The 27,606-nt window shown below is 46.5% G+C and overlaps 1 protein-coding gene across 1 annotated transcript in view; it reads right to left on the bottom strand.

Moving 5' to 3' along the window:
• BTAF1 (B-TFIID TATA-box binding protein associated factor 1) overlaps positions 1–22,860 on the bottom strand; it is a 93,384-nt gene extending 70,524 nt beyond the window's left edge. The window contains exons 1-4 of the mRNA XM_044296790.1: positions 22,531–22,860; positions 3,327–3,450; positions 3,119–3,233; positions 741–887 (exon numbers count right to left, since the gene is read on the bottom strand). Of these exons, the coding sequence (XP_044152725.1) occupies positions 741–887; positions 3,119–3,233; positions 3,327–3,450; positions 22,531–22,544 (400 nt within the window). The 5' untranslated portion in view covers positions 22,545–22,860. The remainder of the gene's footprint in view (positions 1–740; positions 888–3,118; positions 3,234–3,326; positions 3,451–22,530) is intronic.
• Positions 22,861–27,606: the final 4,746 nt, after the last annotated feature.

Below are 27,606 nucleotides of genomic sequence, written 5' to 3'. Positions count from 1 at the left end.
GCTACCCCCTCTCCACTTTGACAGGGTCATGCAGTGTCAATGTGATCATGCCTGGCCCTGTCAAGTTGCAGAGGGAAAGGCAAATGAGCCGAGCCTCTAGGTGTAACTACAACACCACCGTTGCACCAGAGGCTCATTTGAGCATAATTTTTCTCAGCAATGTGTGCACATATGAACATGGGATCAACACAGAAGTCTTCAGCTGCCAAGTGCACATGTAACAGGTCAGCCGGTGTCATAGGTACAAACCTGCTGACAGATGCCCTTTAATATGGGAGTCTCTTTAAGGTTTCTGTGAAGCATCACATTTCATTTCCTCAACTACAGTAATGTAAGGGTAAAAACGTTAAACAGCTATCCTGATTTACTAGCGATCTTGTGCAATTTTCTAAAGAGCGCAGGGAAAGGGATAGGCTACAGCTATCTGGTAAGGTATAGGGAAGAGACAGCTGCTCGCTGCACCTCCCAAAGGGATTCAGCTACTACGTGTTTATGTGAATTTCATCATGTCAGGTAAACACCTCAGAACACCATTCATCATGCTACTGTGTGAAAGTCCCCTGCCAGATGCTACTATAACGTGGACATCCTCTTACACCTATGTTTACTCCTTTTATACATGCTGTAGTGTGGTGTTACGGTTCCTTGCAACATGATGTAACTCAATTATCCCGTCATTTACCCATCATCTTTTCTACTACATGAAATAAAGCAATGAACTTGCAATACAAAAGACACACCCGATTTGTCTTCTTGCACTTCAAACTCAACACCAGCAGAGCCAAGGAGTGAAGCGCCATGTTTTAGCAACTTTGATATATCAAATCTTTCAAAGCTCAGCCTGTCCGACGAAGACGACTCATCATTTGAACACTCAGACCCGGCCTCTAAAAATGGATTAAAAAAAGAAAATTATATAAAAAGATGTATTACATGTTAACAGCTGTTTCTTAAAATAAGGCACATCCATGACAAAAAAAAACTCTCAAACAGGTCAGATTTAAAAAGGGGTGAGCAGGCTCAGTTTGGCTCCGTTCCGCCTTCATTTCGCTTTGGTGTCAGTCTGATGAAACAGAGCTAAACAAATCCGTTTTGACACACAATGTAAGTCAATGGGGACGGATCCGTTTTCAGTGACAATATGGCTGTCACTGACAATATGGCACAATAGAAAACGGATCTGTCCTCCATTGACTTTCAATGGTGTTCAAGACTGATCCGTCTTGCCTATGTTAAAGATAATACAAATGGATCCGTTCTGAACTGATGCATACGCTTGTATTATCGGTGCGGATCCGTCTGTGCAGATCCATGACGGATCCTCACCAAACGGCAGTGTGAAAGTAGCCCAAGATGCATATTACTCAATAAAAGACCTAAATATTGATTTCAGGAGGTAACTCTGATTGAGATAATTTCATTCCATAGTCAATACCAGGCTTGATAATTTATATTGCTACCCCCATTATCCGAGATTTGTCATAGTTTGTGCAGAGCAAGGATTCATATCTTTTATTAATGTTATTAAGTTTTTATATGTAAAAATTGTGGTCGAGATGGAATGTATTATATTCTTCTGTCTGAGAGGTACTGTGTATACGCTGGTATTTGTGTTGGTGCCATCTAGTGAGTTTCACATTGATTAACTTTGATTGTATTTTAAATTATTGTATAATAAATCATTTATATTTTTGCATATATGCTTGTACCTTGTTTTACCGATTGCACAATATAATTAAATAACCGATCAAACTCTTTTTGAGGTGTTATATATGTCCACCTCAAGGATCAATAATCATTTGAATTTTTTTTTCTTTGATCCCCTCTTATATAAAGCCTTTTTCTTTATATCCTTGACAGGACAGAGTACTTGGGATTACACTGCGCTGCAAGGGAGACGACATGTAATGTAATGAAGAGGAAGCTGCGCTCACATGAAGCTCCACCTCCTCTTCTAACAACTGGTTGGCTGGGGTGCCAGGTGTCAGACTCCCGCAGATTATATATTGATGACCTATCCTGAGGATAGGCCATCGATATATACTGCCTGTACAACCCCTTTAAGCTGGATTTCAGGTTAAATCTGATGATGATCAGCGTACAATGCATGTGAAAGGGGTTTTTGCAACCTTGTCCTCAGCAATGGAAACTTCCCATGCATTTTTCAATTCACAGTAAATAAGTGACATGTAATTTATTTGCTATGGATTTAGATTTGCAATAAGCCCCATTGGTATAGATCCGCTGACGTGCAAACTGCACATATGGCACAAACTCAGTAGAAATCAGGGTCTGGCTGAGATCAGACATCATATAGTACATGGCAATCTCTTTCTAAAAGCTAGAACCAGCCCTGTACCTCACATGGATCCAGAGATCTCCCCAGTCATTGCTCTGCTAGATTTATATCAAGCCTGGATAGATCATTATGAGGTCTTAGTCTAATATCCTAAGTATAGTAGGAGAGTAGATTTTTGAGAATTTTTGAAAATAGGGAACTTTAGAGTGATGGCATCCTGCATAGTACTACTATGGAAGGATGTATTGAGCGTGTGTGTGGGCATTGTATGTTGTGATGGTGAGGTGGGGGGAGCCCAGTGAAGGACTTATTTCTGCTTTCATGGATGTTTTGTGATCGACAGGAAGACGTGAAGAAAGGACCCTTGAACTCTATATTATAATGTTTATTGCAATGGCTGCAAGATTGGGTTGGGGAGGGTGGGTTTGACTATAAAATGCTATAAAATCAATAAAAATATTTGATTCAAAAAAAGATTTATATCAAGCCGACAGCTCAAGGGGAGTGTCTTTTCTACTGCAGCTCAGGGGGTGTGTCTCAGCTCTCCCCATCACAGCTCAGGGGGCATGTCCATGCTCTTCCTATCACAGGTCAGGGGGCAGTTAAAGGATGAAACTGAGCATGTGCGGCCTTCATAATGAGCTGGTCAAAAAAATAAGGAATTAAGTGGCACTATACAAATAGATTTTATTGAATAACTCAGTGGCTATACAACATTTTTAATTACATGCCATTACAAAAGTATTCAGATCCAGGTGCTGGTTTGAAAACTGGAATATTTTTCATGGGACAACTCTTTAGGAAAAACTTAACCATTACCTTTTTTTATTCGAGCTGTTGGGCTCCAGTCTGGAATATTTTTTACAATAGCTTCAATAGCTTGACCAGCTGCTATACGTGTATCCCAGTTAGTACTGCGCAGGTAGATCAGGACCTGAAATGGAGCAATGTAGATATAAGATAAAAGGACAGGAATGTGCACTTACAACCATGTTACCGAGCAAGAATCAGAAAAATAAACTGCCACCTTATTTAACAGGTTGTTGAGTTCATGTGGATGCAGTTTGACCACTTCTCCAAGCTGCTGCGCTGCCGCTTTTCTCGTTACTGGGGTTGTCCCTGTGTCCAGCAATATAAAGAGGCGGTCTAATCTAAAAGACAAAAGGAAAAACGGCATCAGTGATGCTGGCACTATGGTAAATAAAAGAAAGCTATGGTCAGGACAGAATAATACAGGTCATTTCAGGAGAGGGGGGAAGGTGTCCATATGGCTGGCTACTGGATGGCCACCAGTGATCCCAATTTAGGCTACTTTCACACTGCTGTTTTGGTTTCAGTTTGCGAGATCCGTTCAGGGCTCTCACAAGCGGTCCAAAACTGATCAGTTTTGCATTAGAGCGGAAAGGAGGCAAACTGATGCATTCTGAGCAGATCCTTATCCATTCAGAATGCATTAGGGCATTCTGAATGGATAAGGATCCGCTCAGAATGCATCAGTTTGCCTCCTTTCCGCATCCATTCCGCTCTGGAGGCGGACACCAAAACGCTGCTTGCAGCGTTTGTGTCCAACTGACGATGCGGAGGCAAACGGATCTGTCCTAACACACAATGTAAGTCAATGGGGACGGATCAGTTTTTACTGATACAATGCAAAACGGATCCGCCCCCCATTGACTGTCAAAGGTGTTCAAGACTGATCAGTTTTGGCAATGGTAAAGATAATACAAACTTCCTGCCAGACCCCGTCACTGTGCTGTGCGGGCACACTGCTGCTGGCTGTGCCAGGGGGACATGAGGCAGCCGCCCCATGTCCCCCTGGCAAATGGAGCAGCTGGCCCGCCGAACCTGTGTGCAGCTCAGGCAGCTGGCAGTGTGTGCCCGGGAAGAGCTGGAAGCATCGGGTTATCACCGAGCTGCTGGAGGCCGGGGAGCACCAGGAGGCATTGGCCAGGATACATTGTATTCAATATGTGAGAGAGAATCTAAATTGCACATCCTCATCACTATGCTTTTGATATAACAACTGTTTAAATTTCCAGCATGATAAAACATGGCTTTACAGCACTATGATTAATAAATATAACCTTATGCTATCCACTATTAGGAGGCATTAGTATACAGTTTGATCAGAGACATGGTGCTTTTAATTAGCAGGAGTCTGCATAAAAGGTAAAAATTCCTACCTCTCAGTTGGAGTTCCTGAGAGGATGTGATGGGGCTGGTTCCACACCTGTTCACATGGTGCAGTACTGCACGGCGGCCATATTTTGCTTTTGTGTTGTCCTGATGGGTTGGTGGGGCCCGGTACCAAGATGGCTTTGCCAGACAGCGGGGTGCCGTTTGGCTTCTGGGTCCTGCTGCCTGCTGGGGCGATGCTGCTGCGTTGGTGGTCACCGTGCAGTGCTGCGCCAAATTTAGTTTAGGGTCCCATTCAAGGAGGCAACCTTGTCGCGGTGAGTGGGCCTATGCTTTTTGCCTGCTGGGGCGATGCTGCTGCGTTGGTGGTCACCGTGCAGTGCTGCGCCAAATTTAGTTTAGGGTCCCATTCAAGGAGGCAACCTTGTCGCGGTGAGTGGGCCTATGCTTTTTGCCTGCTGGGGCGATGCTGCTGCGTTGGTGGTCACCGTGCAGTGCTGCGCCAAATTTAGTTTAGGGTCCCATTCAAGGAGGCAACCTTGTCGCGGTGAGTGGGCCTATGCTTTTTGATCAAATTGTATACTAATGCCTCATGTACAGTGTTCAGCATAGAGGTAGGTATACGATATATTGCGCTGAGAAGCGATGTAAATTATGCTGAGAAGCAGTTAGATAAAAGCATAGTATTGAGGATGTGCGATCCAGATCTTTTTCCTATATTTTATATATTGGCCAGGACACACTCCGCTATAGACACAGGTAGTAAGCCTGCTGCCCATAGAGATCTGTGCCTGGGAAAGCTGGGTGGCAGCAGTACTAGGCTCTCTAAGGCCCCTGAATGCCAACACTATGGTATTACTGCTGTGACTACTGGAGAGCAGCGGGGTAAACTACAGGGGGGACATGGCATCTGATGGCAGTGGGGGAGTGAAGCTGGAGGCACGGGGGGGGGGGGGGGGAGGAGGAGGAGTTTTCGTAAAGGAAAACAGTCTATTAAGAAAAAATGAATTATTAGAGTACTCGATCGTTAAAAAAATAAAAATTATATAAAAAAGGTAGAATACTCGATTACAGGTCATCAATACAGGAGATTGCTGGGGAGGGTGACAGACACCCAACATGCCCCAGAAATATATCAGTGGACAGGGCCAGAAGCAGAAGACTCCGTCTGTTGTGCAGAGGCCATGCCAGCGTACTCCAGCTCGTTTGCCGTTCACGTCACCAAGAGCCGAGGTGCAGGACCCTGGCACAAACACTACACAGTGGATAAAGCCTTCTGCTTCCGGATCCATCCACTTTTTTTCGGCACCTGCTGGGAGGGCCAGGGGTCAGCCTATCAATCTGATATTGATGACATATAAACTACTGTCTAGCACGAGTAATCAGACAATACAATGGCACAGGGCCCGGGATGATTTTTCCTTTTCATGTACACAATACCAGATATTCCCAGGGGGCAAAGAACCCTTCAAAAGCGAGAGGTGGGAGCATAAACCGTGCACACGTTTACCCATCAGGCATGAACAAACACCCGGCAGCCAGGAATCCGGTTCTGCATGACGTGAGCGCTCATGTTCCACGGAAAATGTCCTCCCAGGAACATAAAAGGGAACTTATCCTATCGTGCATAACGACTGCTTCAAGCAACACGGTAACACTGGCCTGTGAAACTGCAACCTGTAATACAGGATACTGCTGGAAAAAGGTCTAGCTTTCTTATAGGGGATGTATCCTGGAAATATTGATGATCTCAGGATAGGTCAGCGGGGTCCGACATACGGGACCCTCATTGATCAGCTGTTAGAAGCCAGTGCTCCGTGAGCATTTAGCCCTGTTCCTAGGTCATGTGATGTCACTACATCGGTCACATGGCCTATTTGCAGCTCAAGTGAATGAGGCGAAGGTGTAATACCAAGCACAGCCACTATAACATGTCTGGCGCTTTGCTTGGTGAGCAAGGTGGATTCCTGGAACAGCTGATCTGCAGGTGTGCTGGGATTCTGATGGCCCCTTTAAGAGCACACTGTGGAGATTTGGTTCTTATTTAAAAAAGGACCTTTCACTTAGATATCTATAATCTATTACACCACCTTATAGTGCAGCCCCCACTGATGTCTTGGCAAATAAAAATAAAAAAATAATTCTAAAAAGAACCCCCGTTCGTCCGCTGTGGTCCCCGTATCTTTTGGCGCCTCATATGCTAAAGAGGTGACTTGGTTATACTAGGCGTGGACTTGAAGCTCTCCTGGGCGCGGTTATCTTCTCCCTGGCTGCGAGCGCCCCGCTCTGTGTAATCCTCCGCTCTGGACTTGCAGGAGCGCACGGCATTATCACGATTTATAATGCTATGTGCCCCTGCTTGACTTTATTTCTACAGAATCATACTGACAGCTTTAGGTCACTATGATTCTGTGGAAAAAAGGTCATGCAGAGACACATAGCATTATAAATCATGATAATGCCGTGCGCTCCTGCAAGTCCAGAGCGGAGGATCACACTCGCACACGGAGTGTGATTCCCGCAATGGACTCGCTCGTGTGAAACAGCCCTTAGCAAGGGAGAAGGAGCTCAAGTTCTCACGCATTACACTGGCCAAATGTTAGACAGATTAGCGATGATCTGGCAGTGTAATACTGCCGCTGGTTACCAAATGAACAAGCAAATGCTCATTTAACAGGCAATTCAGATTTTTAAGCATGTCAGTATAGAGAAGAGTGATGGCATTAGTGATTGCTCCTTTCCCTACTGTGGAGGAGATCTCTGAATGTAATAGCAGCAGTCTCCTCCAGGCGATTGCCAGGAAAGAACGCTTCCCTCCCGACAAATCTCCTGCAAAATCATTAAGTGTAATACAGCCCTTAGATGTCAGCGCACACCAATGATAAGCAATGTAGAGGAGGATATGAAAATATCATCAGCCCCCAACCATAGCCAGAACACATTGGTCATGTTTCCTCTAAGGGTAGAATCAACGGACTTCACCTCTCGCACAAAAGAGTGAAACCTCAGTGAAAAACCATATGGGATTTAAAATTTTCCACTACATCTAGATGAGATTTGTAAAATTATCTCCTTCACTATGCCAGCACTGTATTACGCTGCAGTTTTTCCATTACGCTATGTGGTTTTGGGGAAGTTCACACCACTAGTCTACAAGCTACAGATTTCTCCCTTGCTACAAATAAAGGGGCTTTCCAACCCCTAAAATATCCAGGCACCTCATATAGGTTATACTGACCTCACTCCCCAGCACCCACATCATTTCTGATGCCCACACAACCGCTGCTGCATCTCCCCGTCGCACGGATCAAAACGTGCAGGGATGAAGCGGCTGCCATGGGAAGCGAGGTGGGTGACAGGGAGCGGAGTAAGTATAAACTTTATAAGGTGACCGGGCATTTCAGGGGTTAGATGACCCCTTTAAAGTGGTGAAATCCATGGTGAAAACACACAATGCTTGCTTCATGCATTACATGTCCACAGCATGGGATTTGTAGATTCTCACTCAGGCTACTTTCACACTTGCGTTCAGAGCGGATCCGTCTGGTATCTGCACAGACGGATCCGCACTTATAATGCAAATGCTTAGATCAGTTCAGAACGGATCCGTTTGCATTACCATGAAAAAAATAAAATAAAATTCTCGTTTTTTTTGTTTATGATGGTGCAAACGGATCAGTTTTGACTTTACATTGAAAGTCAATGGGGGACGGATCCGTTTGAAAATTGAGCCATACTGTGCCAACTTCAAACGGATCCGTCCCCATTGACTTACATTGTAAGTCTGGACAGATCCGTTTGCCTCCGCACGGCCAGGCGGACACCCGAACGCTGCAAGCAGCGTTCAGGTGTCCGCCTGCTGAGCGGAGGACAAACGGTGCCAGACTGATGCATTCTGAGCGGATCCGCATCCACTCAGAATGCATTGGGGCCGTGCGGATCCGTTCGGGGCCGCTTGCGTGAGCCTTCAAACGGAACTCACAAGCGGAGCCCCGAACGCAAGTGTGAAAGTAGCCTCAGTTGTCAGGTGCTGTAATCTGCTGTGGATTTTACCTGCTCCGGGCGCGACTTCACCCGACCAAATACCCGAAGTAGGTAAAGACAATGGTATTGAGCCTCGTGTTACATAATGTACACTGCCGATTACTGAGGGGATGCAGTGTGTATATATATATATATATATATATATATATATATATATATACATACATACATACATACATACACACACACACACATATATACATATATACACACACACACAAATATTGGGACATCGTCACAATTCTAACATTTATGGCTCTATACACCACTACAATGGATTTGAAACTAACAAGATGTGTTGTAACTGCAGACTGTCAGCTTTAATTTGAGGGTATTTACATTCAAATCAGGTGAACGGTGTAGGAATTACAACAGTTTGCATATGTGCCTCCCACTTGTTAAGGGACCAAAAGTAATGGGACAGAATAATAATCATAAATCAAACTTTCACTTTTTAATACTTCGTTGCAAATCCTTTGCAGTCAATTACAGCCTGAAGTCTGGAACGCATAGACATCCCCAGACGCTGGGTTTCATCCCTGGTGATGCTCTGCCAGGCCTCTACTGCAACTGTCTTCAGTTCCTGCTTGTTCTTGGGGCATTTTCCCTTCAGTTTTGTCTTCAGCAAGTGAAATGCATGCTCAAATCGGATTCAGGTCCGGCAATTGACTTAACCATTGCATAACATTCCGCTTTCCCTTAAAAAAACTCTTTGGTTGCTTTTGCAGTATGCTTTGGGTCATTGTCCATCTGCACTGTGAAGCGCCGTCCAATGAGTTCTGAAGCATTTTTCTGAATATGAGCAGATAATATTGCCCGAAACACTTCAGAATTCATCCTGCTGCTTTTGTCAGCAGTCACATCATCAATAAATACAAGAGAACCAGTTCCATTGACAGCCATACATGCCCACGCCATGACCCTACCACCATGCTTCACTGATGATGTCGTATGCTTAGGATCATGAGCAGTTCCTTTCCTTCTCCATACTCTTCTCTTCCCATCACTCTGGTACAAGTTGATCTTGGTCTCATCTGTCCATAGGATGTTGTTCCAGAACTGTGAAGGCTTTTTTAGATGTCGTTTGGCAAACTCCTAATCTGGCCTTCCTGTTTTTGAGGCTCACCAATGGTTAACATCTTGTGGTGAACCCTCTGTATTTACTCTGGTGAAGTCTTCTCTTGAGTGTTGACTTTGACACACATACACCTACATCCTGGAGAGAGTGTTCTTGATCTGGCCAACTGTTGTGAAGTGCGTTTTCCTCACCAGGGAAAGAATTCTTTGGTCATCCACCACAGTTGTTTTCCGTGGTCTTCCGGGTCTTTTGGTGTTGCCGAGCTCACCGATGCGTTCCTTCTTTTTAAGAATGCTCCAAACAGTTGTTTTCGCCACGCCTAATGTTTTTGCCATCTCTCTGATGGGTTTGTTGTGTTTTTCAGCCTAATGATGGCTCGCTTCACTGATAGTGACAGCTCTTTGGACCTCATCTTGAGAGTTGACAGCAACAGATTCCAAATGCAAATAGCACACTTGAAATGAACTCTGGACCTTTTATCTGCTCATTGTAATTGGGATAATGATGGAATAACACACACCTGGCCATGGAATAGCTGAGAAGCCAATTGTCCCATTACTTTTGGTCCCTTAACAAGTGGGAGGTACATATGCAAACTGTTGTAATTCCTACACCGTTCACCGGATTTGGATGTAAATACCCTTAAATTAAAGCTGACAGTCTGCAGGTAAAGCAAATCTTGTTAGTTGCATTTCAAATCCATTGTGGTTGTGTATAGAGCCAAAAATGGTAGAATTGTGTCGAGATAAAATTATATATATATATATATATATATATATATATATATATATATATATATATATATATATATATCTCTCTGTTTGCCTTGTAGATTCACACTGAAGGCATCAAAACTAGGAATTAACACATATGGAATTATATACATAACAAAAAAGTGTGAAACAACTGAAAATATGTCATATTCTAGGTTCTTCAAAGTAGCCACCTTTTGCTTTGATTACTGCTTTGCACACACTTGGCATTCTCTTGATGAGCTTCAAGAGGTAGTCACCTGAAATGGTCTTCCAACAGTCTTGAAGGAGTTCCCAGAGATGCTTAGCACTTGTTGGCCCTTTTGCCTTCCCTCTGTGGTCTTGGTCACCCCAAACCATCTCGATTGGGTTCAGGTCTGGTGACTGTGGAGGCCAGGTAATCTGGCGTAGCACCCCATCACTCTCTTTCATGGTCAAATAGCCCTTACATAGCCTGGAGGTGTGTTTGGGGTCATTGTCCTGTTGAAAAATAAATGATGGTCCAACTAAACGAAACCGGATGGAATAGCATGCCGCTGCAAGATGCTGTGGTAGCCATGCTGGTTCAGTATGCCTTCAATTTTGAATAAATCCCCAACAGTGTCACCAGAAAAGCACCCCCACACCATCACAACTCCTCCTCCATGCTTCACGGTGGGAACCAGGCATGTAGAGTCCATCCGTTCACCTTTTCTGCGTCGCACAAAGACACGGTGGTTGGAACCAAAGATCTCAAATTTGGACTCAGACCAAAGCACAGATTTCCACTGGTCTAATGTCCATTCCTTGTGTTCTTTAGCCCAAACAAGTCTCTTCTGCTTGTTGCCTCTCCTTGGCAGTGGTTTCCTAGCAGATATTCTACCATGAAGGCCTGATTCACACAGTCTCCTCTTAACAGTTGTTCTAGAGATGTGTCTGCTGCTAGAACTCTGTGTGGCATTGACCTGGTCTCTAATCTGAGCTGCTGTTAACCTGTGATTTCTGAGGCTGGTGACTCGGATGAACTTATCCTCCGCAGCAGAGGTGACTCTTGGTCTTCCTTTCCTGGGGCGGTCCGCATGTGAGCCAGTTTCTTTGTAGCGCTTGATGGTTTTTGAGACTGCACTTGGGGACACTCAAATTTTTTCCAATTTTTCGGACTGACTGACCTTCATTTCTTAAAGTAATGATGGCCACTCGTTTTTCTTAACTTCTTTTTTTCTTGCCATAATACAAATTCTAATAGTCTATTCAGTAGGACTATCAGCTGTGTATCCACCTGACTTCTCCACAACGTAACTGATGGTCCCAACCCCATTTATAATGCAAGAAATCCCACTTATTAAACCTGACAGGGCACACCTGTGAAGTGAAAACCATTTCAGGTGACTACCTCTTGAAGCTCATCAAGAGAATGCCAAGAGTGTGCAAAGCAGTAATCAAAGCAAAAGGTGGCTACTTTGAAGAACCTAGAATATGACATATTTTCAGTTGATTTACACTTTTTTGCTATGTATATAATTCCACATGTGTTAATTCATAGTTTTGATGCCTTCAGTGTGAATTTACAATTTTCATAGTCATGCAAATAAAGAAAACTCTTTAAATGAGAAGGTGTGTCCAAACTTTTGGTGTGTAATATATATATATATCTATATCTATCTATCTATATCTATATATAACAAGTGAACTGAAAGCATTTGAAGACGGATCCATCTTCAAAATGCGTTCAGTTTTACTATGGCAGCCAGGACGCTATTAAAGTCCTGGTTGCCATAGTAGTAGTGGGGGAGCAGTATACTTACCATCCGTGCGGCTCCCGGGGCGCTCCAGAATGATGTCAGAGCGCCCCATGCGCATGGATGACGTGTCCATGCGATCACGTCATCCATGCGCGTGGGGCGCCCTGACGTCACTCTGAAGCGCCCCGGGAGCCGCACGGGCGGTAAGTATACTGCTCCCCCACTCCCCACTACACTTTACCATGGCTGCCAGGACGCTATTCAGAAATTTCTGGATCCGGCCTTGCGGCAAGTGTTCAGGATTTTTGGCCGGAGCAAAAAGCGCAGCATGCTGCGGCATTTTCTCTGGCCAAAAAACGTTCCGGTCCTGAACTGAAGACATCCTGATCGGATTTCTCTCCATTCAGAATGCATTAGGATAAAACTGATCAGGATTCTTCCGGCATAGAGCCCCGACGACGGAACTCTATGCCAGAAGAAAAGAACGCAGGTGTGAAAGAGCCCACACACACACACACACACACACACACAGCACTGCAAATTTGCATATAGAAGATGCAGTACAAAGGTATCCTTCGTGTCCACCAGTCCTTATGAGGACATGAACATTGCAATAAACTTTGAACACCAGGTGGTGCCATACTATAAAGAATAAATGTCAAACTTCACCAGATCAGGTTTATTTAGCAGCATTTTTAGGATCTATACAATGACTGATATTTAATAGCACCTTAAACAGATTTTCCAAGATTATGATATTGATAACCTATCCTATGGAAAGGTGGCCAATATCAGGTCTGCGGGGGGCTGACACCCAGTACAAGAATAGTCCTTTCTATTGATAGAAGAAAAATGCAGAAAGCTCACAAATGTTAACTGTATTTTTCAGACAAACTGCTGTGTGCATGAGGCCTTCATCTGGAAACCACTCATAAGGCTGGTGTCACACAAGATTCTGATGCCGTTTTTTGAGCCAAAGCCAGATGTGGGCTGGAAGCGAATGAGAAATAAAGGAAGGACTTCTGCTTCCTGCCAGATTCACTTTCATCAACAGCTGTGACACCACCCTATAGTAATATGGTCAACACTGCCATTTATCAACAGTGTTTAGAAGAGAAAACAAACCCTTAGGGTCATTAGTTTGTGTCGCACTTGATCCGTGCGCAGAAGACAGGCATGTACTGGTTCAACCAACAATCGTGTTTGCTGTAAAGCATCAGGAATAGCAGCCGTGCCCTCCAGCGCTGTGCTAACCAGGGAAGGCTCAACCCCTCCTTGCTGATCACCAATTCCTTCTGCAGGTTCTTTTCATAGTCCTACCACAGCTAAAAGTTGCTCCAATTACTAAAAATAGTGACTTGGCATTTAAGCAACCCTGAGGTTCAAGGGGAAGGGGGGGTTAATCCAAATCCAAGATGGCTGCACTGCTTCTCAGACTGCGTGAGGATTACTGTGCATTTAGTAGTCCAAAACACTTCCTGCTGCCTTTGGATTGGCCGGCACTGATCACATGAACAGAGCTCGCCAATCCAAAAGCAGGGCTGGAGAAGTAGGAAGTGTCTTGGGCTACTGCAGCCATATTGGATGGCAGAAGTGGAGACTGGGACTTAGCAGATCTGCAGCTAAAAAGATGGAGAGAACCAGGTAAGGCTACTTTCACACTAGCGTTCGGGCGGATCCGTTCTGAACGGATCCGCTCATAATAATGCAGACGGAGGCTCCGTTCAGAACGGATCCGTCTGCATTATATTAGCAAAAAAAAGCTAAGTGTGAAAATAGCCTGGGACGGATCCGTCCAGACTTTCAATGTAAAGTCAATGGGGGACGGATCCGCTTGAAGATTGAGCCACATTGTGGCATCTTCAAACGGATCCGTCCCCATTGACTTACATTGTAAGTCTGGACGGATCCGCACGCCTCCGCACGGCCAGGCGGACACCCGAACGCTGCAAGCAGCGTTCAGCTGTCCGCCTGTCCGTGCGGAGGCGAGCGGAGCGGAGGCTGAACGCCGCCAGACTGATGCAGTCTGAGCGGATCCGCTCCATTCAGACTGCATCAGGGCTGGACGGCTGCGTTCGGGTCCGCTCGTGAGCCCCTTCAAACGGAGCTCACGAGCGGACACCCGAACGCTAGTGTGAAAGCAGCCTAAGGCTACCTTCACACTAGCGGCATGGACCTTCGGCAGGCTGTTCCGTCGGGTGAGCAGCCTGTCTGATCTGTCCTGCCACTAGTGACCGTGTGCCCCCGGACTGCCGCTCCTTCCCCATTGACTATAAAGGGGGTGGAGTTCCGGTGCAGGCACAGCGAGTGGCTGCCGGAATAAAACTACGACATGTCCGACATTTATTCCGGCAGCTTCTCGCAGTGCCTCCGCCCCTTATAGTCAATGGGGACAGAGCAGCAGTCCGGGGGCACACGTTCACTAGCGGCAGGACGGATCCAACACGCTGTTCACCCGACGGAACAAACTGCCGGAGGTCCGTGCCGCTAGTGTGAAAGTAGCCTTAGTGTTCTGGTCATTCCCCAGTTAGGCCTCTTTCACACGAGCGAGTTTTCCGTCAGGCTACAGTGAGTGTTGCTAAAGGACAGCATCTGGACTGAACTCTGGCCCATTAATTTCAATGTGTATGTACAGATGTCGTTTATCATGGATCATCGCTGCATTCAGGAACAGTCCCTGACTTAGGGCTCAGATGGCCGTATGCTGTCCGTAAAAATGGGGATTCCTTTTAGTTCAGTATTCCGTTTTTTGTGGAACTATAGACTTCAATGGGGCCATGTCCTGATTTTCACTGACAAGTATAATAGGACATGTTTCATTTGTTTTGCTGAGCTGTAGAATGGAAGAAAAGGGCCACATAGAAGTGAATGGGTCAGCAGCTAATCCCCAAAATACACGGATCCACATTTTTTGCAGACAGCATACGGCCATCTGCATGAGCACTTCTTCCGTATGGCTCATGTGAAATAAGCCTTAGGTCTCTTGCACACGACCATATGCCCTCAGACATACGGTCCTGAGCGGACCATATGTCCCGGGGCGGCATCGATTGTGCGCACAGGAGTACACAGCATCATAGATTACAATGATGCTGTGCACGTCAGCCCGCCTACGGGGCTATTGTCCCTCACTCATAGTGCTGGACAATAGCCCCAGGACATATGGCCCGCTCACAGACTATGTCTCAGAGGCCACATGGTCGTGTGCAAGATGCCTTAAGGTGAATTTTTCCTCTTGAACCGAGATGGCTTGCTTCAAAACCCTGATTGCTTAAACTTCAGAAACAGGTGACATACGCCCTTAGGGTACATCCACACGGGTGCAGATTTGCCTTGGATTTACCCTCTGCAGTGCAAAAGGTGATAGTCGCTGCATAAATGTACATTTTAAGCTGCAAGTTTTGTATGTGTGGATAAGACGTCTCATCTACATTTCTGAGACTGTAAAATGCAGCAAATTTGCCACAAACAAAATCTGTGGAGATAAACCTGCAGCATTCCCACCCTGTGTGCGGAGACTGCTGCAGATTTTGCTGCTTCTGGAAAATCTGCCAAGCATAGCCATTCCTAGGAAGTTGCAATGCACAGTATACCAATTATTGGGTGCTCCGCAGTCAGAGGCTGCTGGGCATCCAGGAATTAAAGAAAAGGGGTATTCAGCTTCTTTGAAGTTAACCCCTATTCACAGAATAGGGGAAAACTATTAGATTGGTGGGGGTCCTACCTCTAGGAACCCCACCGATAGCAAATACCGGGGGCCCTGTGCTCCTTGCAGCCTCCCCTGAAATGACCAGAGAAGCCGGTCAGGCACGCATGCAGCTGCTCCATTTATTTCTATGGGAACTACAGAGCCATTCTCATGATCAGTGGGGGATCGCAAAGGTAGGACCCCCACCTCAAAGTTATCTCCTCCTGTGGATAGGGGATAGCTTCAAACAACTAGAATTACCCTTTAGAGAATAGTGGTTTACTAACCCTGTGTCCATGCATAGAATGGAGGCAGTGGCCATGCGTTCAACTGCACTCCCTAACAAATGGCGGCTGACCGGGTGTTTGGATAGATGGCACAGGCGAGTACACAGTATACTTTTTGGATTGAAAGTTGTGGGAAGGTAGAGTAAGACATTGCTATTGGGCTTTTATTAGGTAACTGTACTGAGCACTTGGCCTAATTCTGAGGTTTATCACAGCGGCAGCCCAGCAGAGGATTACACCCAACGTCAGCACCCGGAAAAAAGAAAAATTCTACATACCAATAAATTATGTATAAAAGACAGACAGTAATAGAAGTGTCCTAATAGTGAAATCAGCAGACTGCAGCACCACGCTCAGCCAAGGACATCCATTATACTGAAGCATGGCATTACCTCCACTAGAGAGGACCAGGCAGACGCACAGACTATACCCAAAGAAATCAGAGACCCTCACTGAACACATCTTCTGACAGGTCACCCATTTCCCTCCAGCCTCCATAAAGGCATACATACAACCAGCATTTGCCAAGAAGACAATCGTCTTAATCAACGGAAATCAAAGATCACCAACAGAAAAACCACTGCAAGAAATCATACAATCCAAATACCACAACAGTAAAAGCTGAGGATCAGCCTAAGGTCCATTCACACATCCGTAGAATGGGTCTGCATCCGTTCCGCCAATTGTGGAACGGGTGCAGACCCATCCAGTCTCCATGGGGCAGGAATGGATGCAGACAGCACACAGTATGCTGTCCGCATCCGCAATTCCGGAGCATGGCCCCGATCTTCCGGGGAAAAAAAAAAAATTATAGAACATGGGACAAGAATAGGCAGTTCTATGTGGGTGCCAGACGGGTGTATTGCGGATCCGCAATACACTACGGACGTGTGAATCGACCCTTATTAAGGCTCGTGCAGACAACCGTGTGGCAGCCCTGCCCGTGCGCAAGTCATCTGTAGACGCGGACCCATTCACTTGAATTGTGACTGATCTGTACCGCAAAAAAGTAGTGCACCTCTATCACAAGTGAAAGGGTCCGCACGGTTGGTGCCTGAATATTGCGGACCTGCTGTTTGCGAACTTCAATACGGGCACACGCCGCCTACAGTCATGTGCATAAGGCCTTACTTAATGACGAGGGCTAATGCACGTGTGGATCCGTAGACCTTCAGACTGCACCACTGCAGAAGAAACCCAAAGACCAGCCTCATTTCTGCTGGTGGATCTTCTAGCAAGCAACGTGTGAATTTACCCTAAGGCCTCACGATATGAATTAGGTCCGGATGAGTTCAGTGAAACTCACGCAAGTTCAGTCAGTTTTGTCTGCGATTGCATTCAGCTGTTCAGGGCTGCGTGAAAACCACAGAATATAGAGCACACATTATGGAAAAAAGAAAAAAGAAAAAAAAAAAAAAAGCTCATTTGCACAGACCTATTGAAATGAATGGCTTAGGATTGAGTGCGGGTGCTATGCGTTCACGTCACACATTGCACCCGCGCGGAAAACTCGCTCGTGTGAAAGGGGCCTTAGGTTCCCATGTCCATTCCTGTCATTTCTCTGCAATGACACTGCATCCAGCTGATGGGGACATCATTCTGAACAATGCATCACCTAGACTGCAATGATCTGCTGCAGCAATGAAGTGATGCTGGACATGGCAGGTCAGTGATGAAGGCAGGAGCAAATAGCTCAAAGGCAAAACCCTGAGGAGGAGATGCACGAGTCTGTGATCCTGCCTATGGTACCTAGTGATCACTTGTCACCAGTGTCCTTCCTCCATATGATACACAACGGCCACACCAGCTCTGCGGGCAGATCCCACCATATAAGCTCCTCATATCCCAGTGAGACATGATGCACTGCAGCCATCCCAGACCATTCAGATGTAGTGATGACCTGGCCACAGACACGAGAGCAGTGTCTCAGGAGTGAGGACTGGATCACACAGGTTCGCCTTCTTCTGGAGATCAGAATGACCCGAGACAGCTTGCAGAAACGTATTCTTTACAGATATAAACATGCTCATCTCACACAGCCGAATGGAAATATCATTGGGGGAGGGCTCTAGGATGAGAGCCGTTTTGGGACAAGCCATGTCTACGGCCAGTTTAAACAGTTTTATAGGAGCGAATCAGCCTGCTTGAGCAGCGAAGGGCAGGTGCTGCTGTTGGAGAGACTCCGTTTTTCCCAGTGACTTACAGGGCCAGAGATCTCATGCCTGCACCGAGTAGCGCCGCAGGACCAGAGGCTCTGCTGCTACCCGAGCAGCACAGATGTGTACGGCGCGTTTGCCGCTACACATTGGGGTGTACCGCTGACATAAGGCACAGGGTTAACTGGGTGAAATTTCTGGTCCTGTCAATTAAGGGGCAGAGGAGACTCGAGCAGCAGAGACATCCCTTAGATCAGTGATGGCGAACCTATGGCACGGGTGCCAGAGGCGGCACTCAGAGCCCTCTCTGTGGGCACCTGCACTGTGAAAAATGTCTATGGTGTACCAATATGCCAATATGCGCAGGGCGCACTATGAACAGCGCAGGCAGCGCACTGAATGTAGGCAGGCTTTAATAGCTAAATGATAAAGTACATGGAATATATACTATATAGAACTATGGTAGTCAGGTTAAAATTGCCGTGTTGGCACTTTACAATAAATAAGTGGGTTTTGGGTTGCAGTTTGGGCACTCGGCCTCTAAAAGGTTCGACATCACTGCCCTAGATGATCTCATAGACAGGGTGACGATCATGACATCGATGGAGCATCGCAGGCCTGGAGGAGGACAAGTTCCCGCAGCATTCATCGCAGCCCCCCTGCAGATCTTCTGTACGCATTTCAACAGAGGAGAAGACGCAGCATAAACATCTCATAGATGGACACCAGAGGGGCCTTCTGTGGTCTGACAAAGTGAGGGTACGAGGACGACACATGACTGCTACAGAATCAAGAAGAGTCACCTAGGACCCCCAGAGCGGCTGCAGTGTTATCAGGTGATTAGGCACACTTTTTTTACTTTATATCAAGTATTCTTTTCCAGAACGCTCCTTTATAAGACATCTCCAAATCACGAGTCAGGACGCCTGTCCACAGCGCTGCTGATCCGCTACTTACAGGCGGATTGCCACTAACTGCCAGGGTTTTGCAGGTGCAGCACATATAAACTATGAGAGTCACTTTTACTTGTGGAAAATAGGGGTAAATGGTTATAGCGGCTCCGCTGCACCATGAACGGGCACCCTAAGAGCGGGTTCACACGTGGCAGATAACGGCGCGGAATTGCCGTCAAGGGTTTTCATGCAGCAAATCCACATTGTCAGCAAAGTAGACGAGATCTCGCCCACGAGCTATGGGAAAAAAGAAAATCAGCGGTGTGGGCTTGTAATTTGTGACATGTCCATTTAGGCTGCAGATCTGCACTGCAGGGTCTACCCTTGGCGATGGAGAGTGAAATCCACAGAATAAAGATGCATATAATTCATGCAATTTTGGTCACAGCCTTTGTCACTGAGCTGTAATGTAAAGGGCTTTGATGCGTTTTTTTTATATTCGGACATACCCTTAAAGGGGTTGGTCCATCTCACACATTGGTGGCATACCACGATAGAAGTTAACGGAGAGTGCACCGATCCAGTGCACCCCCCTTTCCAATCTGGCCACACTCATATGGCTATTTGGCACTCCATAGAAATGAATGGAGGATGGCCGCTCTTGCACGGTGGAACCTCGCTCACTTTAGGGATCCCCTTCTAGAAATAACTGCGGGTCCCACCGGTCATTGGTGGCATATCCAAGCGATATGCTACCAATGCTAGAGATGGGAATACCCCTTTAAAGGCTATGTACATCTTTGGGGGCAATTTGGGGCAATTTGTTTTGCCATCACATTGTACCTCTCAAGCTAAAAATAATACTTTAAATTGGTCTTTATTAAAAATATGGCGTCTTTTTTCTATACAGAGCCGAGATGCTCTAAAAGCAGCATTTCCGGCTCCTTATCTCTGAGCCTTATAAACACTCATTAAAAGGTCCATCCTTATCTTACTGATAAGAACGTGGCTTAAAGAGGACCTTTCATCCGTTTTGACATAGGATAATTAAGGTATTACTTGTAGGGCGGCCCCCACCAATTTTATTTTTTCAAAAGCCCCCCGTTCGTCCTCTGTATTATAATGAGCAGTAAACTCTCAATGGGGAGGAGACGCAGTCTTCTGCTGTGGGCGTCTCCTCCCTGGCTGTGAGCGGTCCGCTCTGATTGGATAACGCCCACAGCAGAAGACTGCGTCTCCTCCCCATTGAGAGTTTACTGCTCATTATAAAAATACACCCTGCAAGCACGACCACCACTTATTGATTTGAGGGCAGTCTGTAACCATGGTAACGAGTATAATGTGATGAAAAATGTAATCCAGCCAGCAAAGGAGGCAATATGGACAATCACAATACATTAGTAAGTGCCTTGTATTAACTTTCTCTACATTATAAATGCCACTTACTAAAGTGACACATCCCCTTTAGGCTAGGGCTACACCACGACAATAAGTTGCGCAACAGATAGGGCACAACTACACCGCAACATTTTGTCACACGACAATTTTCATAATGATAGTCTATGGCAGTGACGGTGAACCTTTTACAGACCGGTGCCAAAAGTGTAACCAAAATCCCACAACTTTATCGCAAAGTGCCAACGTGGCAATTTAACCTGAATACTACTATCCAATATAGTATATCTTCCATGTACTTAATCATTTAGCTATAATGGCCTGCCGGCATTCAGTGCGCTGCCTGCACTGTTCATAGTGCACCCTGCGCTGATGAATGGCATATTGGAACACCATAGACTTTTTCCAGGGTGCGGGTGCCCACAGAGAGGGCTCTGACTGCTGCCTCTGGCACCAGTGCCATAGGTTCGCCACCACTGGTCTATGGCGTCACTTCGCAGTCACAGCATCTCGCAGTGACACCATAGACCAGGGATGGCCAGCCTGATGCTCTCCAGCTGTTGCAAAACTACAACTCCCAGCATGCCCAGACTGCCTATAGCCATCAGCCTACAGCAGGGCATGGTGGGAGTTGTAGTTTTACAACAGCTGGAGAGCCACAGGTTGGCCATGCCTGCCATAGACTATCACGATAAAAATTGTTGCACGACGACAAATGTCGTCGTGTAGACCTAGCCTCAAAGTCCTTGACTTGTTCTTAAAGGGAACCTGTCACCGAGATTTTGTGTATAGAGCTGAGGACATGGGTTGCTAGATGGCCGCTAGCACATCCGCAATATCCAGTCTCCATAGCTCTGTGTGCTTCCATTGTGGAAAAAAAAATGAATTGATACATATCCAAATTAACCTGAGACGAGTCCTGTCCCTGACTCATCTCACGTACAGGACTCATCTCAGGTTAATTTGCATATGTATCAAATCGGTTTTTATACAAAATAAAAGCACACAGAGCTATGGGGACTGGGTATTGCGTATTTTTGACGGATCCGTGTGGCTGTTCCGCAGATTATATAACATTTCTTATCCTGGTCTGTATTGCGGATGGCAAGTCCTTCCTATTGATTGGAGTGAGACAAAGGCAGAACAGATAGGAAGAACCAAAACATGGAGGCAGCCACATGCATGGCGCCTTAAAGGGGTTGTCTTGCTTCAGCAAATGGCATTTACCATGTAGAGAAAGTTTAATACAAGGCACCTACAAATATATTGCGATTGTCCATATTGCCACCTTTGCTGGCTGGATTAATTTTTCCCATCACATTATACACTGCTCGTTTCCATGGTTACAGACCACCTAGCAATCCAGTGGTCGTGCCTGCACACTATAGGAAAAAGATCTGGCGGCCGGAATCCAGGGAGTTCACATAGGCCAGAGTTTTTCTTTTTCCCTATAGTGTGCAAGCACGTCCACCACTGATGGATTACAGGGTGGTCATAACCATGGACACGAGCAGTGTATAATGTGATGGAGAAATCTATCCAGCCAAAGGAAGCTATATGGACAATCACAATACATTAGTAAGTGCCTGGCATTAACTTCCTCTACATGATAAATGCCATTTGCTCAAGTGACAAAACTGATCTAGTCTAGAGGCCGTCACCCAGCTTTCCCAGAGATCAGGAAATGAATGAAACCAGGATCTTATTGATGTGACAGCTCCTTTCAGTGACATTACTTTGTAGGAGGGAGGCTGTGATGGGGGTCACCCAGCTTTCCCAGAGACCTGACAGCTATACAACCTGGATCTTACTGATGTGACTGGTACTTTCAGGACTATAGGAAAGCTGGGTGACATCACTCTGTAGTAGGGGGCTATGGTGGCGATCACCCAGCTTTCCCAGATACAGAAAAGTAATAGACACCATCGAATGTTCTGTATAAACCTGAGAGGAAAGGACAAGTGAAGGTCTGATCCTTCCCGGAGGTCTGTAATGAGGGGGTCCCCACATACAGCAGACCCCCCTGTATACGGCATTGTGTGGAGACCAGCGTGGCCTGCCCGGGCCGGGGGAATACCAACCTGGACACGGCCATGACGAACTGGAGAGACGCTTCTCCGCACAGAGACACCCGCTCCTCAGCGCCGCCAGCCGAACTAGGCCGCACCTGGGCCGGGACACAGCCGGGGCCTAGAGTGCAGGCTCAGCCTCCGGGACAGCCGATGCCTCTAGTGCATGGCCGCCCACCTCTTCAACGGGCCACACCCAGCCGTCTTTAATGCTCCTAACCCTCGTCACTAGGGCGCTAGTCACCCCTCGGGGCCACAGCGGAAGCGGCTCGGCCGGTTAAACCGAATTAAAGACGTTATTTTATCGTGGCAGGGAAGAAGCCAGATGCCTGGCTTTATATGAGGAGCCATCTTGTATTTATTCCTTCCACCATGGTAGCCGCCTCCTGATTGGTTACATGGCCAGCGGGCGGCCAATAGGAGGGGCCGTTACATGAAGGTTCTCGGTGCGGATTGACAGGGATTCCACGATTAGGCTGGCAGGGCACGAGGGGCGGGGACAAGCCCGGGGGGTGTGGCCAGTAGGGGTGGAGAAAGAGGAAGGAGTCGGAGTGAGACGGCGGAGGAGCGCTGACATGCGCGAGGGGAAATGACACGATTAGAGGATGAGGAGAACAATGTGGAAGGAATCCCAGGAGGGAAAGTTCAGTGAAGTGGTCCAGGCCGGCCACAGTCACTCACATCGTGTCATGCCCTTTCACCATAAGAAACTTTACAATAGATTACATTTTAAGGGGGGATGATTTTAAAGAATGATGGTAGAACTGTAAATGTTTGGGGGTCACCCAATGGATGGGTACATAACAGAGCTGATGCGCTCAGCATTAAAGGGGTTATCCCATCTTAGACAATGGGGGCATATCGCTAGGAGAACAAGTAGAACGGAGCGGAGAAAGTGGAGGAGGGTACACTGCGCATGCGCAGCCGCCCTCCATTCATTTCTATGGAGCCACTGAAAATAGCCGAGCGCTGGTTCTGCTATTTCCGCCAGCCCCATAGAAATGAATGGTAGCGGTGGGCGCGCATGCGCTGTGCGCTCCTATTCACTTCAATGGGAGAGGCGGGGAGCTGCGTCCGGTGGTGGACGCCCAGCCACAGCTCTCCCCGTCTCCGTTCTCCTTGTAGGTGCGGGTCCTAATGCCTTATTCACACGTCAGTGATTCGTGAGCCAAAACCAGGATTAGAGCCTCCACAGAGATGAGGTATAAGGGAAAGATCTGCCCTTGTTCTGTGTTTAGAGCCCCTCCTGGTTTTGGGTCGGAAATCACTGACGTGTGAATTTGGCATAACTCTGTTGTCCCTGCCTACTTGTGTTGCACTGTTATTTTGGGCCCATCTATAACATGGGGTGGTCACTTTTAGTTTTTTTTTTTTTTCCCAGGGCCACTTTAACTTCCCGGTCCGCTCCTGGACTCCACCACCCATAGAGCAGGCTTCTCCTCCGTCATGACTCCTATTTCCAGAGCACTGGAGTCCATTGATTTGCAGGTGCTCAACGTAGGACATTTGAAGACCATGAATGGTCTGTAATACGAAGATGGGGATGTTTTTCCTGTGGAAAGTTTGTGTGAAATAGTTGGCCCACATGTGGAAAATGCTGTGATATTAGTGACCAAGAAGCCTATGGAAACCTAGCCGATACTGTTTTAGACTGAGAGGAGCCTTCTCAGAGGTCAGGGGCAACTTTATGGTCCTTGAAAAAGACAGCCGTCCATCCCAGCCGACAGTCCAGAGTGTGGACCTCGTGGGTAGGCTGTAACCTTCCTTCTTAAAACATAAAAAATTGACTTTCAAGAAAATTTGGCACGGAAATCTGACTACCTGTCATGGATGGTGTTGCAGAAAACTAGAAGACACAAATAAAGATCCAACTGACTTGATCCCAAACTAAGGAACATAAGGGTGAGCCCTATAAAAGCCCTAGAGCTCTCCCTGACTGCTCAGCCCATGGAAAGATCTTTATGATAGATAATTGCATGCCCTCGTACCTAGGCTGTGTGACACCTGAAAACCCTATAATAGTGAGGGGACACGACCACCGGCTCCCTACACTTAATACGGAGGGAGTCAGGGTCACCTAGGATCAAGCCAACAGGAAAACACAAATAAAGGAACAGACTTATCTGAGGAACCAGCAGTTGCAGCATCTAGCAGTGAGCACAATCCAGGAAGTTGTATAAACCGCAAAGTGATGCAGTATGGGAGGGGATATAAAGGGATGCAATCAGTGCAACTAGATGACAGCTGAGAGAGGGAAACGAGATGACAAAACTAAACCAAAACAAAAGAACCTCAAGCAAGAGGTACTGAAGAACGTCTGTCAGAGCTTCTCAGAGATCTGGCGGTGACAGTACCCCTCCTTCTACGAGTGGACTCCGGACACTCAGAGCCCACCTTCTCAGGATGAGACCTATGGAAAGCCCTGATGAGACGAGTGTCCTTAATGTCCGCCACTGGGACCCACATCCTCTCCTCAGGACCATAACCCTCCCAATGAACGAGGTACTGGAGAGAACCGCGGATAATGCGAGAATCCACAATCCTAGAGACCTGAAATTCAAGATTACCATCAACCACAATAGGAGGAAGAGGCAAAGAGGAGGGTACAGTGGGTTGGACATAAGGTTTTAACAGGGATTTGTGAAAAACATTATGGATCTTCCAAGTCTGAGGAAGATCAAGACGAAAGGCAACGGGATTGATGACGGACAGAATCTTGTAAGGCCCAATAAACTTAGGACCCAACTTCCAGGAGGGAACCTTCAATTTGATATTCTTAGTAGACAACCACACCAGATCACCCACATTCAGGTCCGGACCAGGCACACGTCTCTTATCCGCTACACGCTTATATCTCTTACTCATCCTCTTCAGATTACCCTGAATCTTTTACCAAATAAATGACAAAGACGAGGAAAATCTCTCCTCATCAGGTAAATCAGAAGACCCCTCTCCAGAGAATGTCCCAAACTGCGGATGAAACCCATATGCACCAAAATATGGTGACTTATCCGAGGACTCCTGGCGACGGTTATTTAAAGCAAACTCGGCAAGGGACAAAAAAGAACACCAATCCTCCTGATTCTCAGTCACAAAACAGTGCAGATATGTCTCCAGATTCTGATTGACGCGCTATGTCTGGCCATTCGACTGCGGGTGAAAAGCAGAAGAGAACGACAACCGAACCCCCAAGCGAGAATAGAAGGCCTTTCAGAATCTGGAAAAAAAAACTGTGTGCCCCTATCCGAAACTATGTCTAAAGGAATGCCATGCAGTTTGACAATGTGATCAACAAACGCCTGCGCCAGCGTTTTAGCATTGGGTAACCCAGGAAAAGGAATAAAATGTGTCATTTTGCTAAAATGGTCTACTACTACCAAAATCACAGTCTTCCCCGAGGAACGAGGCAGGTCCGTAATGAAGTCCATGGACAGATGTGTCCAAGGACGGGAAGGAATGGGTAGCGGGAGGAGAGGACCCGATGGCCGTGAATGAGGGACCTTGGCACGAGCGCAGGTCTCGCAGGCTGCCACAAAACCCTCAACCGTCTTACGAAGAGCCGGCCACCAGAATCTCTGAGCAATGAGATCCACAGTGGCTCTGCTCCCGGGTGCCCAGCAAGGACAGTATCGTGATGCTCCTTAAAAACCTTGTGTCGTAAAGCAAGAGGCACAAACAACCTCCCAGGAGGACAAAGATCAGGAGCCTCTGCCTGGGCTGCCTGAACCTCTGCCTCCAAATCAGGGTAAAGAGCAGAGACGACCACCCCTTCAGCCAAAATGAGACCCGAGTCTTCAAAGTTCCCCCCTCCCGGAAAACAACGTGACAGGGCATCGGCCTTCACATTTCTAACCCCAGTGCGGAACGTGACAACAAAATTAAACCTAGAAAAGAATAAAGACCATCTGGCCTGTCTCTAGCCAATGGCGCCATTCCTCAAAAGCTAATTTGATGGCCAACAACTCCCTATCTCCCACATCGTAATTTCTCTCTGCGAAGGAGAGTTTCTTTGAGAAAAAGGCACACGGTCGCCATTTGGCAGGAGAGGGACCCTGAGACAAGACCGCACCCGCACCCACACCCACCTAAGAAGCGTCCATCTCAACAATGAAAGGTAGAGAGACATCAGGTTGTACCAACATGGGAGCAGAAACAAAACTCTCTTTGATACTAGAAAAGGCCTTACGCGCATCTACCGATCAAGAGGAAAAATCTACCCCCTTTTTAGTCATATCAGTGAGTGGCTTAACAACAGAGGAATAATTCAAAATGAACTTCCTGTAATAATTGGCAAAACCCAAAAAGCGCCTTCTGATTTTCAGGAAGCTCCCAATCAAGCACACCGCGGACCTTCTCAGGGTCCATGCGAAAACCAGAAGCGGAGAGAAGAAAACCAAGAAATTTAATTTTATGGAACCGCAAACACACGTTTTTCCAGTTTAGCGTACAATTTATTCTCCCGCAGAATGAGCAAGACCTGACGTAGGTGGTCCTTATGAGTTTTGAAATCAGGAGAAAAAAATCTAAATGTCATCTAGATACACTAGTACAAATTTCCCCATTACATGATAAAAAATGCTGTTCACAAAATGTTGGAAGACGGCTGGAGCATTCATCAAACCAAAGGGCATAACCAAATTCTCAAAATGGCCCTCAGGAGTATTGAAGGCCGTCTTCCATTCATCCCCTTCCATGACCCTAACCAGGTTGTATGTCCCTCTCAAATCTAACTTAGAAAAAACTTAGCCCCAACAATCTGGTTAAACAGGTCCGGGATCAGAGGAAGCGGATAAGGGTCATGAATTGTGATAGTGTTCAGCTCCCTGAAATCCAGACATGGTCTTAAAGAACCATCTTTTTTCTTAACAAAAAAAAAAAACAGCGGCAACAGGGGACTTCGAGGGTCGGATGTGTCCCTTTCTCAGGCTCTCAGAGATATACGTACGCATAGCGACCCTTTCAGGTTGGGAGAGATTGTATAAATGAGATTTAGGCAGCTTGGCGCCTGGGATAAGATTAATAGGGCAATCGTACTCCCGGTGAGGGGCAGCTCCTGGACACCACTCTCTGAAAACACATCTGAAAAAT

The sequence above is a fragment of the Bufo gargarizans genome, chromosome 6 (genome assembly GCF_014858855.1).
Source record: "Bufo gargarizans isolate SCDJY-AF-19 chromosome 6, ASM1485885v1, whole genome shotgun sequence".
In the NCBI taxonomy this organism is placed as follows: Eukaryota; Metazoa; Chordata; class Amphibia; order Anura; family Bufonidae; genus Bufo; species Bufo gargarizans.
This window is presented reverse-complemented; position numbering and strand designations above follow the sequence as displayed.